At 37.8% G+C, this 20,557-nt stretch overlaps 1 protein-coding gene and 1 long non-coding RNA gene across 2 annotated transcripts; one reads left to right on the forward strand and one right to left on the reverse strand.

Moving 5' to 3' along the window:
• Positions 1-1,012: 1,012 nt before the first annotated feature.
• On the reverse strand, positions 1,013-1,322 carry LOC130413880 (uncharacterized). Its single transcript, XR_008905554.1, has 2 exons — positions 1,216-1,322; positions 1,013-1,126 (listed from the first exon to the last, which is right to left on the reverse strand). It is a non-coding gene; the product is annotated as an uncharacterized LOC130413880 (long non-coding RNA).
• Positions 1,323-5,904: 4,582 nt separating this feature from the next.
• trim44 (tripartite motif containing 44) lies at positions 5,905-19,792 on the forward strand. Its single transcript, XM_056739402.1, has 6 exons — positions 5,905-6,309; positions 7,680-8,207; positions 11,192-11,269; positions 13,087-13,398; positions 17,563-17,582; positions 17,927-19,792. The coding sequence occupies exons 2-6, from the start codon at positions 7,719-7,721 to the stop codon at positions 18,006-18,008; spliced, it is 981 nt and encodes a 326-aa protein (XP_056595380.1). The 5' UTR covers positions 5,905-6,309; positions 7,680-7,718; the 3' UTR covers positions 18,009-19,792.
• Positions 19,793-20,557: the final 765 nt, after the last annotated feature.

Raw genomic sequence — 20,557 nt, forward strand, 5'->3', positions numbered from 1 at the left:
GCTTGAGAAGAACATATCACATAAAATGCATGACGCATATAAATAGTAAAAAAGCACATTAAAAACATATGCGCTCAATTAAGTCAGATATATTTTTAGCAGACAAGAAGATGTGCGCGAATAGAAACACATTTAGTGAATAAATTCCTTAATGCACATCCAAAAAATGATATGCCTTTCCTCAATTGACAGCATAAGTGGACTAACCAACGCTCCGGTCTCGTTGTTCACATTCTAGAATGTTTTTCTAAAATGCTTTTGCCATAGTCTGACGTGAAAGTGGTTTCGACAGATAGAGAGATAGACTGGGGGATATACAGACAGACACATAGACATAAAACAGATATAATGAACAGTGTGTGATGACAGAGGCTTTGTTACTCTCTTAACTATGTGATGACAACATCCTCCTCCCCTGTGTCATCATGAGATGAGTGGCGTGTGTTATGGATGCTTCTTTGGCCCCTGGAAAACAGATAAAGTTTTAAGGACCACATCAGACAGAATCTCCATCGTTATTCAATGATAGTTGTCATTGCATAGTAATCTTCCAAGTGTTCCACCTTCATTCATCAATAATAAAAGGTAAGAAAAATACCCTTTGAAAAATGTCATAGTACATCCAGTGTATCTGGGTTACGTTGAAGCAGAAAGTCCTAATCCAAATAAAGTGTGTTTTTATCTTTCATATGATATTAAAACTGGTAATATGTAAATGTCACTATGCGATGGGTTTTCGTAGATCGCATCACATATGCTTTAAGACAAACCATGTGCAAATTCAGTCGACCGCTCCTGTAGTATTTTCTCCTTTGAAGTGTGAAGTATCACAGAACAGGTCCAGACGTTTCATCAGACGCACACGTGTTGCCACTGGCCTGAGGTCAACATCAAGTCTCCCCGTACAGAATTGAAATATTCCTTCTTGACGAGGTATTACAAAATGTCTACCTAACTAACCTCTGGCTATTGCTTGTAATTAGACAAAATCTACTCTAGAGAAACTCAAGTGTTATGTTTGTTATGGTTTTATTCTTTTGAGAAGTCTACCGGAAGTTGAGTTTTGGCCCAGTGTTTGTGTTGTTGAAACAGTCTATTGGAAACTCTAAGACCTTATGGAGTCCACCTGCATTGTACAAATGAAATATTTTAAAAAATCTTTATTAGATACTATGTATTAGAATTGCTCATAACTCTATAAAAATACACCCTTACCTCCAGTGACGATCCTGCCAGTCAAAATCAAACAGAAATGGGGCTTTTGTGTTATGTCTCGCTCGGTATTCCTCTTGTGCAAGGAGTTCTCCCCTGTACTTTTACACAAAACCTCCTGCAAACACTGGCAAACAATCATATGAAGACATATACAGTGCCCTGCACTATAATTAATAGAAATATGATTCACATTTGATAAACTCTTATTGTCACAGTCACCAGCTGCAGTGCCCTCTCAAATCCACTAGAGGGCACTCCTCTCATCACATGGACTGTCATCTCACACTACATTTACCATAATCCATTGCTGGACACATTATCTATGACTACACCTGTCACATGTGTCTCGTTAACCTGATTACTTCTGTAGTAAGCCTGGGGCCCGTTTCAGAAAGCAGGGTAAGTGCAAACTCAGAGTAAGTCAACCCCAGAAAACGGAATACTCAGGGTTTTTGGTTTCAGAACGCGAGGTATGTTAAACCCGCGACCGCGGAGTAAGTCAAGCCCATTTCAGAAATCGAGGTATTTTATACTCCAAGTGAGTAACCAGAGTAACCTACTCCGTGAACCTAACCTGGTCGGGAGCAGGTTTTATCCCGCAAACCTAGGGTTTGTTACAATCTCCTCCCCCTTTTCGAAGTGCGAGCGGTGTTGAAATTGCATACGTCATTTGTTTATTGATTCGTGTTCCTAATCGCGCTCAATTTAGTCACACAGAACTTAAAATGGCATGTTCGTTTATTTAGGAACCCATAGAAGAGGAAGCTGCATTAATTCGCAGAGAATTATATTTATGTCGGAGAGAATTGTGAGGCCCCGTTTGGACGTTTTATCTTAACTTTTAAGGCCAGTTTAAGAAGTATATTTAACATTTCCTAATCAGGCATCTTACTAGCAAGAGCATTTTATTTCTTTAAACTTTCCTGAATAAATGATGTTCTTGTATTTCTACGACGGCGTTTTAGTGGCACGTTAAAAATAAAATAAATTCAAGATTACGAGAATTAAGTCGAAATGTTACGAGATTAAAGTCGAAATGTTAAAAGAATAAAGTCGTCGTAATACGTATTTTATTTTCGTGAAAGTTGTAGTTTAAGAGTTTAAGTTATTTTTAAGCACGTCATCTGAATCAGTGAGTTAATTCGTAGTTCATGTCTGATTTTTTCTTCTGAAAAAAATCAGTTTCCTACATTACCGCTGCAGTGTCCTTTTACTAATTATAACTCCGTGATGATGCGCCAAAAGACAAATAATTTCCTTATTGCTAAATCATAATCTAAAGTAGGATTTAACCAAATCCTCCACATCCATTGTTTCTAGAAATTCTGTTATTTTTCTCAAAATATTACGACTTTATTCTCGTAACATTTCGACCTTATATTTCGACTTTATTCTCGTAACATTTCAACTTTATTCTCGTAACATTTCGACTTTATATTTCGACTTTATTCTCGTAACATTTCGACTTTATATTTCGACTTTATTCTCGTAACATTTCGACTTTATTCTCGAAATCTTTTTTTTTTTTTTACGACGCCGTCGTATATTTCATATTCAGCTGCTGCCAAGATCTTTATTGCAGAAGGATAGCACCTACATGAGAGCGAGAGAGTTAATATAATTCGCATTTTCACAGTTTCAACAAAATAAATATAAAAGTGATTGACATATAAACTGGCGCATTAACAAGTGAAGCAACTTTCTCCCACATCAACTCTCTTTCTTTGCTGCTGCGGCTGTGTTGCTCTTTTTTTCTTAATATTCACCGTACGCTTGTAACAGTATCTTCAATTCGATTGCGAGAAATGAACAGAGCGCTTTTTGTCACGTGCCGTTGCCATGGTGAATCGTGCTATCTTCACTCAATTGATGATGGCTTTTCATCGCCATGCTGAACGCGCGTAACCTAGAGTGAACTTACTCAGGGTAGATTGAACTAACTCAAATCAGCTGTTCTGAAACTGAAAACTCAGAGTAGCGATTCTCTGAGTAAATCAACTCAGAGTTCAGATTTTAACTCGGTGTTGGTTGAACTTCCTTATTGAAACGGGCCCCTGGTTTGTTGTTCCCATCATTGGAAGTCTTGTTTGTGTCAACTGCATTTCTGAGCATTCTCTTACGCACACACGCACGAGTAACTTACCAAACACAGGATTTAAGCATCTGTCACTGTTACTGACTGTTCGTGTACATGAACATCATGAGCATTGATGGCTTGATTGTAAACAACTTAATAAAAATTGCAATAAATAGTTTTGAAGAAAATCTGCTTTTTCATTGAAGCACAGAGAAACTTTGAAAAGAAGCATAATGATGAACCTCCGTGCTATAATAATGATAGGAGACTGTAGCAAGGCTTTCCTCTGTGTTCACATATCTTTAGAAGTACAACTTTGTGTGTTAAATAGTTTTGTTTTTTCTTCCTAACAGTCTTTTATGAACTGTCTGTGGTGTGTTTTCTGTGTTTGTGACATGGGAAATCTCTGGCTCTCTGGACTTAACCTCACTGCAACTTTCCATGTCTGTGTTTTCCATTATCTCAGAGACATTTCCCCAGACACAGCATGCCAATGATTCACAAGAGTAGTAGTCCAGACTTTCCTAAAGACACCATGCCATGCTGTGTTTTGTCTGTATTTTTTTCTTTTCTTGAGAAGCTAGAAATTGTTATTTAAAAAAGGTTCATACTGGTCAGATTTAAAGGAAGGCACATATGACATTGGACCATGGCCCACTATTGAGGTCCCCTCTGTTTTTCCATTGTGCGCTTGACAGTCTACAACATTTAAATAACAAACCTGAAGAAACAACTGATTGTAATACCAACTTGAAATATTTAATACAAACTACAAAACAAATAATTTACGTGCTTCATGTAATGTCATTCAGAAATGTCAGTGTGACGTGACAAACATTACCAGACCTTTACTCATACATGCTAAACGGTGTGGCTTTGACTCTTGGTGTGATTATAGGATGTGGTTACAACATTATTTGCAAAAATGCACTTAATGAATCACGTTTAAATGAATTCTTGTGTTTAATTCTGTTTCTATATCATTTGAATTTCCATATTTTGATTAAAAACCCAAGTGTCTGCAACTTTTGCAGTTTGATATCTATGTCTGTACTGAAAAAGTTAAAGGGATAGTTGCCTCAAAAAGAGAAATTGTGTTATCACTCATCACCTTTGTCATTCCAAACCCAAATGCTCTTTCATGAAAGATGGATTGTATCCAATCTGGTAATATGTGTATAAAATATCAATCGGCCATGTGCTTACTTTCTTGACTGACACTGACAAACAGAAAGACAGACATGGTTTTAGCATTTCTTTTCTAATCTGCACTCCGTACGCCTTGAAATGCACATATGTAGATCAAGGAAAGTTACAGTTTTTGTTTGGACCTCACTACTTCTAAAGTCCTGCGTACGGCCGTGTTGGAGGAAAGGTTTATTAATACATTGACAAAACATAGAATGAAATAACAGGAAAATAGACATAATTGTGACAAATCTACACTTGTATGACACTAAAAGATTGTTTTGATGAGTACATGCTTTAAATAATACAGCTCTATATTTAAAAGGTGCAGTGGAAGGTAATGTTTTACAAATACACATATATCCTACTAAATATTCATATATTGCGTCTTTCGCGCACTGCCTCGAAGCGGCCCGCATTTTCCCTTTGAAAATGAACTGGTGGACAATCGAGACTGCCGCATATCGCATGAGGCTTTTTATCCTCTTTTTCCGCGCGGAAATTTGGCGACGCCACAATATCCCACAGGCGGATAACACCAAATAACCACAAGATCCATTTGAAAGGAAACTTTTTTTGTTTTTTCAAATCGCACTCGTGGTGTTTTAATGTTTGGTGATGGACAGACTAGTCACATGAATTCACAGCTAATTATCCAAAACGCAGATATCTAACATCCATCACTTATGAGTTAGCTACAGTTTAGGGGAGTCAGTATATCATTGGCATACATGCTAACTTAATGGAGAAATGACAGCTGGAAACAGTCAAATGATTGACATCATCAGTATTGCATCATTGCTATGCAAATCAGCCAATGAGTAACTCAAATGTGCTCATAAGTCAGGCATTGCAGATGAATAGGATAAAGAAAATAACTAAAGCATATCACTTGTTAATTTGATAATATGAGTTAAATATCCTTGAAATGTTCTGTTTAAACATGCAGATATATATTCAGCTTGTTTTGGATCATTTAGAAGAAATCTAAAGAAGCAAACAGACGAGGTTAGAGAAGGCTTAAAACAAACAGCTTAATGTAATGTATCTGCTTGTTTTACACGCTTTTGCCACCAGATGGTGTTGTGAGCAAATGAAGCCTCGAGAAAAGAACCCGTTTGTGAACCACTGAAAAGCTTCAATACTTCATGGGGCTTCATCTCGACACCACTACCTGTCGGTCTTTCGCAAGGACTTCTGGGATGTTTATTGTGTGGAGCCTTCTGCAGTGCGGGCTTCCCGAAGACCCCATCAAGGGCACAAGGGGGCGCTGATGAGCACACTTCACAGCGTAAAAATGACAAATGGGACACTTTACCGACTCGTAGACTTGGCGAGCACGCGCAATTTAAGTCCACATGAAGTGCGCCATTTGGGACAGAGCCCCTCTCTCTCTCGTGCGCGCGCGCGCGGTACAGTCGAATGGCGATCGATCTGAGCGGTGACGCATGTTGTCAAGTTGACAAGAGCACGAGTCAGATTCACAAAAGATTCATTTGAAGATCCATGAAACCTCGTCCACTGATATGAAGTAGATTCAAACAAACAACACTAAAAAGCCTTTGAAGCTTATGGTGGAAGATCAGGAAGTAAAATTGACTCCCAGTTCTCAAAACAAAACAAGGAAGTAGAGAGAGGTGTGGAGGTGCACAGACACCGAAGCGTCTTACATGGTTGTGATAATAGAGAAGTTAAACAAAGATAGAACGACGGTATCAAAGCTTCAACGACGGTATCAAAGATTGAACGACGGTATCATCTGTTTATATTATTAAACGAAACGCAGCCGGCGACGCGCGACCGAGGGAGGCACAGGAGACCGAGAGAAGGTAAGACAACACCTGCAACACATCATCAGATCTCTCATCTGTGAGCCGTAAGGAAGACAAATAACAGCTAAAGAACAACATCTGTGCTGTTTGTGCACATGGTGTGCGACTGAACTTCCAGAACTGCTCAAGTGTTGCGCTTTCATTTGGTTAAAGCGAGATAAACGCACCAGACATGCAGAGTTTAGTTTTACTTGTTGATTAAAACCAAAAACTATGTTCACGAGGCTGAATCCAGTTTCTTATTCGCAGGTTTCCGTGCCAGTGTAAATTATGGCTGGGAATCGATTCTTTTACTATGCGTTGAGAATCGAGAGTTCCATTAAAGGAATCGACTCCTTCACACGCACAAGCCCCGCCCCTTAGCTGATGTCATCAGTCAACTAAATCACATTATTTTCTTTTGTAAAACAGTAAAGTTCTCTGAAAAAACCTGATGGATAAAGTCTAGAGCTGTGGAATGACATCAATATTCTGCATGCGTAAAAGCAAAAGCTTGTTTGCACACAGCAGATATAAAGACATATATCCACTATAAGAAACGATTATAGATTGTGTTGCTAGGATTATAGTATGTGGAATAATCACGGCTGTGCGATAATGACGATTATTATGCATACATTATTTACTGGCCATGACAAAAAATGTACTTGCCCGCCACAAAAAGTAATAAATAAATAGATACTACTGTGTAGTTATTCACATTTAACTATGCAATATTAACAAATAAGATCAGAATACCATACAACTATTAGCCTGAGTGTAATAATAATATTCAGTTAGTAATAAAATTAGAATAAATGATCAAATTATGAGCAATGGCACAAATGAATGCAATAACGCAAATGGAGATGCACGTATCTGTCTCTTTAACTGGGATTTACGAAGGGATTTTTGCGCAGGTTCTGGCGTAGATCAAATCCTTGCTTTTGTGCTCATATACACTTTAAGGATGGAATCTACAGAGAGTTTGATCTCTACAGATCTGTCTGTCATTAATACTTACAGAACATGCACAGCGCACGCAGAAGATAGATTGCTGCTGCCTGTTTGCTGCAGTCATAACAAGCCCTCATTTCAGAAAAGTGCTGCTTCCGAAAAACTGAGAAAACGCAGAGAGAGACATTTAGCACTCACTTAAAGCTATTATTTATAAAAAATATGCTATTTTATGAGGTAAAACTCTGTAAAGACGGCACCACTGGGTGTGTATGAGCATGCACACATATCTTCTTTGGTGTTCTGCAGAACAAAGAAAGTCATACAGGTTTGAAATGAGAAGAGGGTGAGGGAATTCAGTGTCTGACTGAAGAGTGATACAGTGTGCTAGCTGTCATGCTGTTTCTGTGATGTTGTTTGTCCACTTTTAGGCTTCTTTACCCCACCCTGACCTAACTCTTGCCCTCGCCATGGATGCATCCGGAGGTTGTTGGGACAATCGGCTGAATGAGGAGGACCTGCCTCAGATGGATGGCACATGTGACGCTTGTGAACCAGATGAGCCTCAGCCAGCCGGCCTGATGTGCCCACTTTGTCGCTTTGCCTTCTGTGTCAGCCATGCAGACAAACATTCACAAAGCACCCGTCATCAGCTGCAGGTGTACCGTCCTCCAGACCCACAGCCAGACAGCGAGCCATCAGAACATGCTCAGATACCTGAAGACGGAGCAAAGGGGGCAGATGCTGCTGCAGGTGAGGATGAGGATTTGACGCTCCCACGTGGAGGAAGGAAAAGAGACACAGTGACGGTGGAGAGGCTGATATGTAAAGAGCATGGACAGGAGGGCTCGCTTTACTGTAAACAAGATGAGAGGGTGATTTGCGTGGTGTGTGCTGTGCAGGGAGAACACAAAGAACATGAAATTATTACTCTCAAAGAAGCGTACCTGTGGCAGAAGGTCAGTAAGCAGATTGTAATAGATTATATCTCTTCTTCTTTTTCTATCTATCATTTTGCTGGAACCATCTTAAGTAATTGTTTATTTAATAATACCAATTATATGGCGAAGACCTCTAAAATGAATGTAGACCTACTAAGACAGAGGTTGGATTTTTTTGTGGACCCAAGGACAACATTTTTACAAATAAAACCTAAACCCACACCAAACCCAAACCATAACTTACCCCTAAAATCAAAGGGGAATGATGAGTTAAAAACAATGGTTTAAAAGCACCTAATCCTGGTTAGGAAGATTAAACTTAAATAAAATCTGATTGGTTGATTTAAATGTTGTCCCGGGTCATCATGATGTTGTCCTAAGGATATCAACCACTTGGCAAAAACAGGAGAACCCACATTCAGTGTTGGGTGTATCTAGTTACGAAGATTCATGAACGCACGCGACAAAATCACAAGACATCTACACAGAAGTGTGGCTATATGCTGTTATTTTGGCTATATGACTTATTTGTCTCATGCTGTACGGATGCTTAGTGAATAAGAACCATTGTCATTTTTCTTGTCAGAGCAGAAGAATGCATAAATTGAATGTAAAAATCACAATAATGATCTTTTGGAGAGGATGCCCTCACATCACCCAACAGGACTTTAAATTGTATTTGTGTCACCTTTTTCACTTCTTCTGAGTTTGCAGGTCTGAAACATAACCGCCAGTGTTACGCCAGTTTCACACATAGTTTCACTTTCATCAGAAAAGCCTCTCCCCTACACACATTAAAACAAACTGTGTAGTGTCTTTCAGCGAAATATACTTTTGGATATCATTTTTACTGAATCAGGTGTTTTTCCAACTCCTAGGAAGTGTTGATCTTTTTGAAAACTTTGAAAATGTTTACATGTTTATTACAAGTTATCAGCTAAAACAAGGGAAGAAGCATTGATGCTGGAGGTGGAGAGTAGCAAGCAGTAGTGAAGCGTGACCTTTGAACCTTGGCCCTCTGCACACGTGCATTAGTATAGTGAGTACACGGGTTCGGCACTGAGCACCCTGGCTCACTTCACATTTGGACGCTGTTCACTTATTTTCCTGTGACGTGATAGTTTATGTGCGTTGTGATAATTCACAGCTGGTAATAATCAACAGCCAAAAACCACATCTGTCTGCTTTTATTTTTTCAATACTGGTTGAAATGCATATGAGAAACACTTTCATTATTTTGTTAGATATCTGTGCACAAGAAACGTTGGTTTGAAACGTTACCTATAAAATAGTTCTTAAAGACTTCTGATGTTCTGTCTGGATATTGATCTATGTGTTGGTTAGAGATAAACCTATAGGAATGTCAGTAAAAAATATGTGTTATGACCATAACTATCCAGCAGTGGGCCTCAGAGATCAGTTCAGTTTTCTGGATATGACCCACTGCTCCTATCACAACTGTTGTGATACATTTTGTGAATATATAAATAAATATTTCAAATGTTATTTTGCTAGTTTTTTATGTGTTTTGAAGTGTCTTTTAAAAAACAACCAAAAAAACAATGCCACAAAAATTTTACAGAAAAATGGCAACAGACAATTTTTCACTGTGACAGAATTCATCACTTTCATCTGGGACAGCCCAAAATCATACAGTATGAACCCGACTGTAAGGATCAGGTATAGTTAACTGTCCTCGTCCGTCATGTTCGGACACGCATCTGTATAGTTTCTGTAAGTAAATCTGTTAATTTGAGAAATCTTTGATGCATTTTATGCCAATGGTGACAGCTCATAAATAAATATCATTAGAGATAACTTGATGTCCTTTAGATTTATGTACTTGTACAACTTGTCTTCTGGGAACTACATTTATTAAAGCCCTATGTGGTTCACTCTTAGAGATAAGGAAAACTGTTAAAAAAACAATTTTCAGTCTCGAAAACTAAATGTGGTTCATTAAAAAAAAAAAAGGTATTTAATTTCTTTTAAAGAGGAATGTCTGAAGAACAAGCGATGTTTAAACTAGCTTCCTTCTTTCAAAACAACTGCACTAAACATTACCATTATAGTTTCCTTTGGCACTGAGTTACTGTTAGAACTGATAGGGTAAAGGCACATTAACTTGATCTTAATATTTGATTTATAAGATTCCATTTTTCTTTGAGTTATAGTAACATTTTGATGAAGGGATGTTTTTAATTATGGCCCGAGCACAGATGATGTGAGGAATTGCTCTGTTTTTTATAATCTTCAAAATGAATTGTGTTTTTGAGAGCCAAACCCATCGCGAATCCATTTCGTTACACTGTACTTGTTATATGTGTAATGACAATAAATTGAATCCAAATCCAAACATGTTGGAAAGCTCATGAAAGTATGCATACATGTCAGAGGTGGTGAACATTTGCATCTGATATTGTTTCAGAATGAAGTGTGGCAAGATTGCTCTATACCGCCACCCACAAAATAAAAAAAGCAGTCTTCGTTCTGTGTGTGTGTGTGTGTGTGCGTGGCGTTTCTGTGTGGAAATGTTCTGTTTTATACTGGATTTTATTTGATTTGGGAATAAAAAAACTGCCATTCTATTGCATTTCCTATTTATTTTCAATGATTCCATTCATCATCAAACACGACGAGTGTGACTTCTTTACACATCTTCAGAACTAATGAATCAAGCTCCTTCAGTGTGTGTGTGTGTAAAGAAATATTGATTTACACTTCCAAACATTCCTTTTGCCTTTATTTGTATCAATCCAGTGATTTTTTTTAAGAAGTGTGACAACAGCCGGCGCTCCACACATAGAGACCACATGAAGTAATGTAAACAGCTTGACATTATTCACATCTTTTTGTGCCACATAGCACTGAGATCAGTGCTTTCCACTTGGAAAAGTAACATTTTAATCAGTTAATAAAAAAGTCATCATCTATACCATTATTTTGCTAAATAAATGTCAATGTGATGGTTTTTTTTATATGTCCGTTGTGTCTTTTTGCAGAGCAAAGAAGGCATCGACCTGTTGGAACAAACTCAAGTCATAGCTGAGAAAATCAAAGACAAATGGACCTCCCCAGATGTGAGTCACTTGGGCCTTATGGCATTTCATTACATATCATCTCAATTCAAGTTTATTTATATAGCGCTTTTCACAATGTGTATTGTTTCAAAGCAGCTTTACAGGGGCAAACAGGAAAAACAGAAAAGTTAAAACACAGCACAGTGCATGATGTTTATACAACGAGTAAGATCATTCTAATAAATAATATCTAATTTCTAATTAAATAAATAAATGAATGAATGAATGCAGTCTCCCGGTGAGCAGGCCAACACTGGCAGTCAATCATCTGATTACAGTTCGCTTAAAACTTATTGTTCCATTTTAATTCAATAATCAAAGTCAATATTGCCAATTCTTTCAAGGAATTTTAAGTAAATACAAAATACATTTAAAATCACATTTATAAAGTTCAATAAGTAAATACATAAAGTGTCTCACAGAAGTAGGTACACCCTCACATTTTTATAAATATTTGATTATATCTTTTCATGTGACCACACTAAAGAAATGACACTTTGCTAGAATTCTGGTATAACCGGTACATTTGCTGTCCCCTCAAAATAACTCAACACACAGCCGTTCATATATTGGGCCCAATTAACCATTTTTCCTCCCCGGTGTCCTGTGATTCTTTAGTTTTACAAGGTCTCAGGTGTGAATGAGGAGCAGGTGTGTCACATTTGGTGTTATTGCTCTCACTCTCTCATACTGCTCACTGGAAGTTCAACATGGCACCTAATGGCAAAGAACTCTCTGAGGTTCTGAAAGAAAGAATTGTTGCTCTACATAAAGATGGTCTAGGCCAGGGGTGTCCAAAGACAGTCCTGGAGGGCCTGTGTCCTGCAAAGTTTAGCTTCAACCCTAATCAAACACACCTGAACAGCTAATCAAGGTCTCACAAAGCAGACTAGAAACTTCCAAACTGGTGTGTTGAGCCAAGTTGGAGCTAAACTCTGCAGGACTGTGGCCCTCCAGGACCGACATTGGACACCCCTGGTGTAGGCTAAAGAAGATTGCCGAGACGCTGAAACTGAGCTGCAGCACGGTGGCCAAGACCAAACGGAGGTTTTACAGGACAGTTCCACTCAAAACAGGCCTCGCCATGGGCGACCTAAAAAGTTGAGTGCATGTGCTCAGTGTCATATCCAGAGAACGTTAAATACATCATGCACATACAAATACGTATAATAATGTATTGCATTTCTGCATTTAACAGCTTCTTCTTTTAAACCTGGAACATCTCAGTATTTACCAGCTTGAATAAAATAAACCTGAAAACATCTCAGCGCAGCAACTTGCATTAAACATGAGTACAGTAATGTTCATTCTCATATATGCACGGAGCATCTATTTATTTAAATCTACGGTCTGCCATCCTAAACTCTTTCTGAGACTAGTTAACGTTTGTTCATGTGTTTAGCGCCACCCAGTGGAGTGATGACGTAAGTTCCTGGGTTTATATCGAGGGAGGTGTATCCCGGATGGTTCAAATTTTGTTACACCCCTAGTGTTTATAGGTTGTGGTTAGTGCATCAAAATTAAATTAAATGCAAATAATAAATGTATTATTTAACAAAACATTTAAAAAAAAGAAACACTTATTTTCTTTATTTCTTTAATCTTCTGTTTTTGACAAGTCCTTCCAAGTGGTACCTCATGATAAGTCCGTGCCAAATTTAAAGAGTCGGTTAACCTTTTACCTTTTATTATTTTTACGAATAAGAAAGTACAAAAAAGTGTCAACTCGTCCAGACTGAAAATGTAGATGAGAAATGTGAGCAAAGGTTGTGTATTATAATCCCGCCATAAGAGTGAACTGTTTGTGGATGTTTCAGATGAGTACAGATGAACTGGAGCAGTATGTGAACGAGCAATTTGATGAATTGCACAGAGTGGTTCGACTGGAGGAGTGGCGCGTCCTGCACCTGGTGGATCTGAAGGAGGCATTCCTCACTGCTCAGGCCGCTGAAAGGATTTCTGAGATCACAGTCCACACTGAAAAACTTCAGGAGGAAATGGATTCTATCACTCAGCAGCTTGGCGAGTTGGATCAAGCTGAACAGGATGGAGTTGCTTCCGTATCCCTGGCTGCCCTGCTGGCTGCGAGACCACCTCCTCTAGGTGCTGTCGATGACCACAGACGACTGGTAGTGTCCTATTAATTCAACTAAATGTTACCCAGTCTGTGAAACCCATCATATGTATGATATACTTTTTTCTACATAAAATCATTAATGTAAACAACGTATTGTGAAAATATAATCTTGATATGTTTAATACTTTAAATTACTATGAGGAGGAATGTGCGTTATTCTTTCCTTTTATCTGTTTAAAATAACACTGCATGTACACTGTGCTGCGTAAGCGTCATGTACAGCACACTGTGATATTTACAGTCTAACGTAGAAAGTGACAGAAGGAGGAGCGCTGATAACATATGAGTTATGACCTGGCGTGTCTCACATTTACCTGTATCTGAATGACACACGCTCAGTGGTTAGAGCATGGTGTTGTCTTGAGACAACAGAAATTGCCATTTCAACTTGCAACTGTTACAGTTTGTACCTGAACAAGTTGGTTACGACTCGCCATAAAACAGAAAGAGAGAGAGAGAACTTGCCACTATAACACGTTCTCGTGAGTTGCGTCTGCCTCATTATTTCTCACTAAAAATTTAACTTATTCGCCACCAGCCTCTTTAAAAAAAAGTTGCCAGCCTACGCCCGCGTTTTTTAACATTTTCACCAAATTTTAACGGCTCACGGCAAATTTTCTGTAAAGAATATATGGACAAACAATATATCAAATGAAAGAACATAGAAGCTTTCAAACAAAAGAAAGCGTATTCTTCTATATTCATTTGTTCTATTTTTATCACTCCATAGATGTGGGTAGATTTTTTCAAAAATGCATCACTTTGATTAAACAGGTGAGATAATTAAAAAAAATTGTCAAAGATTCCGCCCAGATTACACTCAGAACAATCATTAAAAACTGATAAAACATATATGTTCTAGGTTCTGGGATTCTGTACTTTTTCCCAGAGGTGTGTAGTAGCGCCACCTGCTGTAAAACAGTACAATCACTGATTGCCGTAATAACTCGTCTGTGGCGGGGAACCGTTTTTTTTTTAAATGACGAGATAACTCGTCAATGGTGCTGAAAGAGTTAAGTGAAGCAGAACAGTGCACATTTAAAAGACGTGATGGTTTGGGATTAGTAACGGAGGTTTGTTTATCTGTTAGAGAGTGATATTGCATTTATACAACAGAAACTGCTGTATAAATGCAATATTTCTCGCAGTTGTGTGATATGGCTCTATATCAGCATGGCTGTTATTGTCTTCTGTACTCAGCCTTGTGCCTCAGGCATAATCACAGGCATGGTGATATAGAGCACTACCACACTCCTACTCCAGCCATATTACATTATTAGCTATCTTTGCTATCTAGAAAAAACATGAAGGCACTTTTGTTTTACTGAATCCGACAAGTAATCTTTTAAAATTAAGTGACAACCAGGACCTCTGTCCCTCTTCGGAAGCCAAATTAAGATGTTTTTTTTTAAGATGCATAGACTGCAATGCAACTGACCTTCAAAGGCAAAGACACTGTAGAAATAGTCCATGTCACTCCAGTGGTTCTGCCTTAACTATATAAAGAGACGAGGATACTTCTTGTGCACAATCAAACATAAATAACGATTATATTCAACAATTTCCTGACTTCCCGTCAGTCTTACGACCCACGCCTGGAAGACTACGCATGCATGCCATGCAGCCGCAGCATCCAGCGTTCACAATGCTGGAGCCTTTAGCTTTAGGTGGCATACTTTCCATCGAGTGACTTTGGTAGTACCTTCCGCGCAGGCGCTTACAGGTTTCAGTTTGATGACGTCGTGTGCGACAGGCATTCAGACTTAAAAAATAAAGACTTGTTAATATACTCTGTTACCAAAAACTTCTCTTGCAGGGAGGAGATAGCAGCCCAAGTCATCCGCTCAGCTCAGTGTATCAGTCTTTAGAAACAATGCAGGCTTGGTTGGAGCACTTTTTGTACCACACTGAGATTGAATGATTTCTATAGCCCCTGTGTAGAGAGTTTTCAGGATCATGGTGGAGACACTGAATTTTCTCAGTTGTCTCAGAAAGTAGTCCAGGTCAGGTCCTCTGAGAAGTTGCTTACCCTCTCAACATCTCTTCTGTCAATCATGAGTGGGACTGCTGTTGTTTCCTTCTGAAGTCTGTGGCCATCTCCTTCTTTATGACATTCACAGAGAGGCAACTAGCTTGACACCATGATGTCACCTTCACCCGTCCTCAATGTTCTTAGAGACAGTCCCAGAACAGCAGTATTGTCAGCATATTTGACCATAAAAGCGGATCTGTGAGAAGACACACAGTGGAATGTGAGAGAGCAGAGGGCACAGCCCTGTGTTGCTCCAATGTTCAGGTTGATGGAGTCAGTTATTACCTGACTCCAGAAGAGTCGCCTCCCCATCCTTAAAAAAAGACTCCCGGTACTCCCTCTCCAATGTCCCTAAAGTCGGATTCAACTTCCTGACAGGAATCAACTCTCGTCAACTCCTTTTCGACGCCGTAGTTTTTAATGGTGTCATTAGCCGGGTTTCCATCCAAAGCTGCGAATTTAGCTTATGCGCAAAATTGGAATATCGCATAAAACATTTGCGAATAAGCACCATTTCCATCCAACTAGTCAACCGTCACTTCCTAGTAAACTGCCACTAAATATCTGTAAGAAAAGTAAGAGAAGCTGCTGAATATAATGATTTTCATATATAATAATACTTGCACAAGCATTCGATTACGAAACTCAATAAATGCGCTGCTTTTGTGGATGCCTGCTGTTCAGGAAACACAGTCGTCACAGTTCTAAGAGGCAATTACAGAAATACTTTGCTCAGGCATTTAAGAATGACCGTAAGAACATTTCTGATGCTGTGTAACAAGATCAGTACTCTGGTTTGTCAGGTTACGCCGTCTCAGTGCAGTTACGTGACTTTTTGGAGGAATTTATTCACCAAATGTGTTTCCATCTCCCATTACTCGCAGTAACTTTTTTGCGAATTTTTTTTAAATTTGAAAATTTGCAGTTTCCATCACTTGTTTCTGATGCGAAACATCAAAATGCGAATAAAACCAGAGTGATGGAAATCCGCTTATTGACTCAAATCTGGTTTGATTGTCTTTGTGGTTGGCGCAAACATTTAACATTTAAAAACCAGTCATGGTGAAGGTTAAAGTCAGACATGTACTCTCTCTCTGACTGTACATGTTTACATCCGATCCAAAACATGAAAAATTCGTATTAAAACCTCTTCTATATATTGTCTGTCCCTCTTGAAGCTTTTATTTCTCTAAACGACTGTTAAGACTTTGTTAGTTGCTTTGAATAAAAGCGTTGCAGTCTGCTTAAATGTGAGTATGTGTGCACAACTGGACATAAATCATAAAGCGTCTCAACAGCCAGGAGGTCACAAATGATGTATTATGTTCTTGTTGCTGGGTAATTATTAGAGCATATATATTGTTGGTTTTAAAATGACATTTTGATCTTTTTAAATACTTTTTATTGTTTAATGCCCAACACAGAGACGCAATGAGTTACATTAAAAAAAGAACACAAGGTAGGCTCAACATCTTATCTACTTTAAAAAAATAAGTGTTAAACTTAGCCTAGGGTGAAAATATAAATTCTTAAACGAAAATAAATTAAATATGTCTTAGACTTGTTCAGCACACATTTACGGAGCCTCAATTCAAAACAATGATACGCAGTTTCTTTAAGTACAAAACATAGTCATGTGTGTAACTACAACTCTCCAAAATCGATGCAATATAAAAATAATACAAATAATTAAGGAAATGTCTTAGCTTTATATTATAGCTACGCTTAGACCTGGCCGTCATGCACTTTTAAAACCACATGGGTTTAGGACCAGAAAGAGTAACTGGTCTGACAGCACAACTAACTCTCTGTGATGGTGCTCATTGCACAGATGCATGTGGATTTGTTAGGCACTTTGGATATTGCTTGCCAGCCTAAAGTTCCCAAACTTGTGAAGTTTATTCATTTATTTTAATTCGTATTCCTGAGCCCGTTTTGAAGGACAGTGGACCTTAATGGAGTCAAAGTGTGAACTCCTAAACCTGGAATAGAACACCACTAGTCTTTCTCAGTACTGCCCTGATAAACTTATTTAACTTATCAAGATGATTTTTTATTTTCACTTTAATGTTTTAAATATTTAAATGTATAGAATGACTTTACCTTTTTGCTTTTTTATTTTAGGACCCCGGAGTGAGACTAAGGTAAACTATCAAAAATCAAGTTTTTTTTTTACTGTTAAAGATTCATAATTTATGCTCAACATGCTGATATTTTGTCTTGAAGTAGGTTGTGCAAGAATGTTTTTTTTTTACTGAAAGCTTATTTGTCACCTCTGGACATCTGTTTTTATGATGTTTTAAATGCTAATATTAACTGGTTTGACACACTAAAAGAGTCAAATGAATTAAAAACAGTTCATCTTCACTGCTACATTCATCACTTTCATTTGGACAATTGCAGTTTTAAACTTCTTTCTGACATACTTTGATATGTACATTTAAGAGACCTAGATGCAGAATTCACTAATGTTCTTTTAATTTTACAGAGCAGACCATCAGAGGGACCCTGAAGATCATTCCGTAGATGAAGAGAGAGGAGGAGATGCATATATGGGACATGAACCCTAAAGTGATGAATACATCCGGTCATTTAAACCGATGAGAAAAATACTCTGGGCTACTCTGTTTTTATCTTTTGTAAGGAAAATCATATAAAAGCTGCCAGTAAGAGTCCGATTTTGGTCCCATGTCCAAGCAGAAATCAGGTGTTGAGTGGAAAACATGTGTTGTGTGAATGCAAAACATTTTTATTTGGTTTTACAATGTGAGGCAAAGAATGCTCTTGTTGTGAGTCAGTTATTTTTCTCAGACATTCATATATTCTTATTTAGATATAGTACTGGTAGAGGGAAATCATTTAAACATATGTCATACTGTCCTGATCAGGATTATTGGGATCTTTCTAAATAAATACAAATGAACCAATTTTTTTATGATCAGAATTTGAGAATGACACAAACAAAGTTATTGCCAGAACTTTGCCAAGAAATAGAGCTTTGAAATGTTTCTTGAAGCAATCCAGAAGCTTTTTCCACCTGTCTGCTGCGAGTGTCTGGGTTTATTCTGCTATGGTCTACATGGGGCTGGATTCACAAAACATTCTTAAGAAGAAAATCCTTCTTAACTGCCAACGTTTTTCTTAACTTTCCTAAATTTTTCTTAAATCAGAATTGATGTATTCCCGAAAAAAACTTTTTAAGACAGTTCTTAGGAGGAAAAAAAAGAATAATCCAAATTCTCTAAACAAAAGATGTCGTACATATCATCTTAAAATGAAGACTTGTCTTAAATCTCAAAAATTGATATGTTTAATACATATATTTGATTGTCTCACATGTGACGTGTAGTGTATTGAGCCAGAATCATAATTTTGACGTTTGCTTGCAATGCAGGAATATTTACATTGATATAATGATGAGGTCTAGCTCCCTTACTTTAGCTATAAAAGAATGTGAGGTGCTTGTTACACACAATGTTTATTTTGTAGAAAACGAGGAAGCAATTGTTATCATAGACAAAGCATATCATTGTATTCTTACGACAAAAATTAAGATGTTTTTAAGAAAATATTTAAGAATGTTTTAAGAAGTGTTCGACAACTGCACTTAAAAACATTCTTACAAACTTGCTATAAATGAAGATAAGAACCATTTTATATTTTGTCTTAAGAACAGTTTGTAAATCCGGCCCCAGGTTTGGTAAAAGTGACTTTATCTGTCTGAAGTCCCGTTCAGATTGTGGGAGATGTGAAAGAGTGAAACGAATACCCGACAAACCAAGTTTTCATGTCAATGACGAATCGAATGTTCGCTTTCTTCTATTTGACGCCCGCACAGAAGATGGCGCTGATGGAGAATACATTTCACGCCTATACAGGTGGTGCTCGACCGCTATTCAGGCTTCGGCTGCTGAGAAGAAGAAAAACTTAAACTTAGCGCGTAGCAATACAGGCGACTAGTACTGTTTGCTTTACCTTCTTACAACAGCAGAACAAGAAATGGATGTCTCCAGCTGCAGCGAAGATGAGTTTATTGTTTTTGCCTGAATGAGCAAAGGAAGAGAAAAAGAGAATATTGTGTTCACCCTATTTTTGAGAAGACAGAGGAGCACAGGGCAGTTTAATAGATTGATCCAGGAGTTACAGCTGTACCACCATCGTTTTCATCCTAACTTCAGGACCATGGTCTGGGGTTTATCAGTTACCAAAAGGCATTTGCATTGCAGCTGGGCTACTGAAGCAGTTGTAAAACATGTGTACACATGACTTGATGTTTGTTTACATGTCCCTGTGCTTTCTAACTACAAGCAAAACTGCTTAGTTATTGTATATTAATAAAATAATGTTCGAATAATGTTCGATTCTTATTGGTCTGTCCATTTCTTCGCTTCGGGAAAGATTGGTCACACTAGACAAAAAAAAACTTAGCTTTTTCCTGCGCAGATATTTGCGGCCTATATAATAATTTATAATTTAATTTAGTCATTTGGCAGACGCTTTTATCCAAAGTGCACTTATTACAGGGACAATCCCCCTGGAGCAACATGGACTAAAGTGTCTTGCTCAAGGACACACTGGTGGTGGCTGCTGGGATCGAACCAGCAACCTTTGATTTACCAGTTCAGTGGTTTAACCCACTAGACCACCATCTCTCATATATAAAAGTCTTTTTTTCTAGAACGTTATCGCAACAAACATTCAACAAACACAGAATATTCAGGGGCAATCTGAACGGCTTTAAGGCCATCATTGTTGGAAGAAATATTTATCCAGCTGCCGTTTGGCTTCTGATGTGCACTATTTGCACTGCCTGTCAGAATGTCTTTTGTTAAATACAGTTTGTAACAATATATATAACATAACTTGAACATTTTCTTCATTTATATAGCAGTATCCTTAAAAAGTATATTAGTATATTTGTATATATAACAGTTAATGTCATGTGAACTGTGCCATTTTAAAAAAAAATGTGTGTTTCAACTTTTGTGTCAGTTCAAATAAGAAAAAACATTTATTTTGAATCATTTTTGTTTACCTAATGAATAAATCAATAACGAAACAAAATAAACTTGATGTATACATATCCGAAAAGGAGCATGAATAAGCAACTTTCTGCTTG

Source organism: Triplophysa dalaica, chromosome 24, assembly GCF_015846415.1.
Source record: "Triplophysa dalaica isolate WHDGS20190420 chromosome 24, ASM1584641v1, whole genome shotgun sequence".
Lineage (NCBI taxonomy): Eukaryota > Metazoa > Chordata > Actinopteri > Cypriniformes > Nemacheilidae > Triplophysa > Triplophysa dalaica.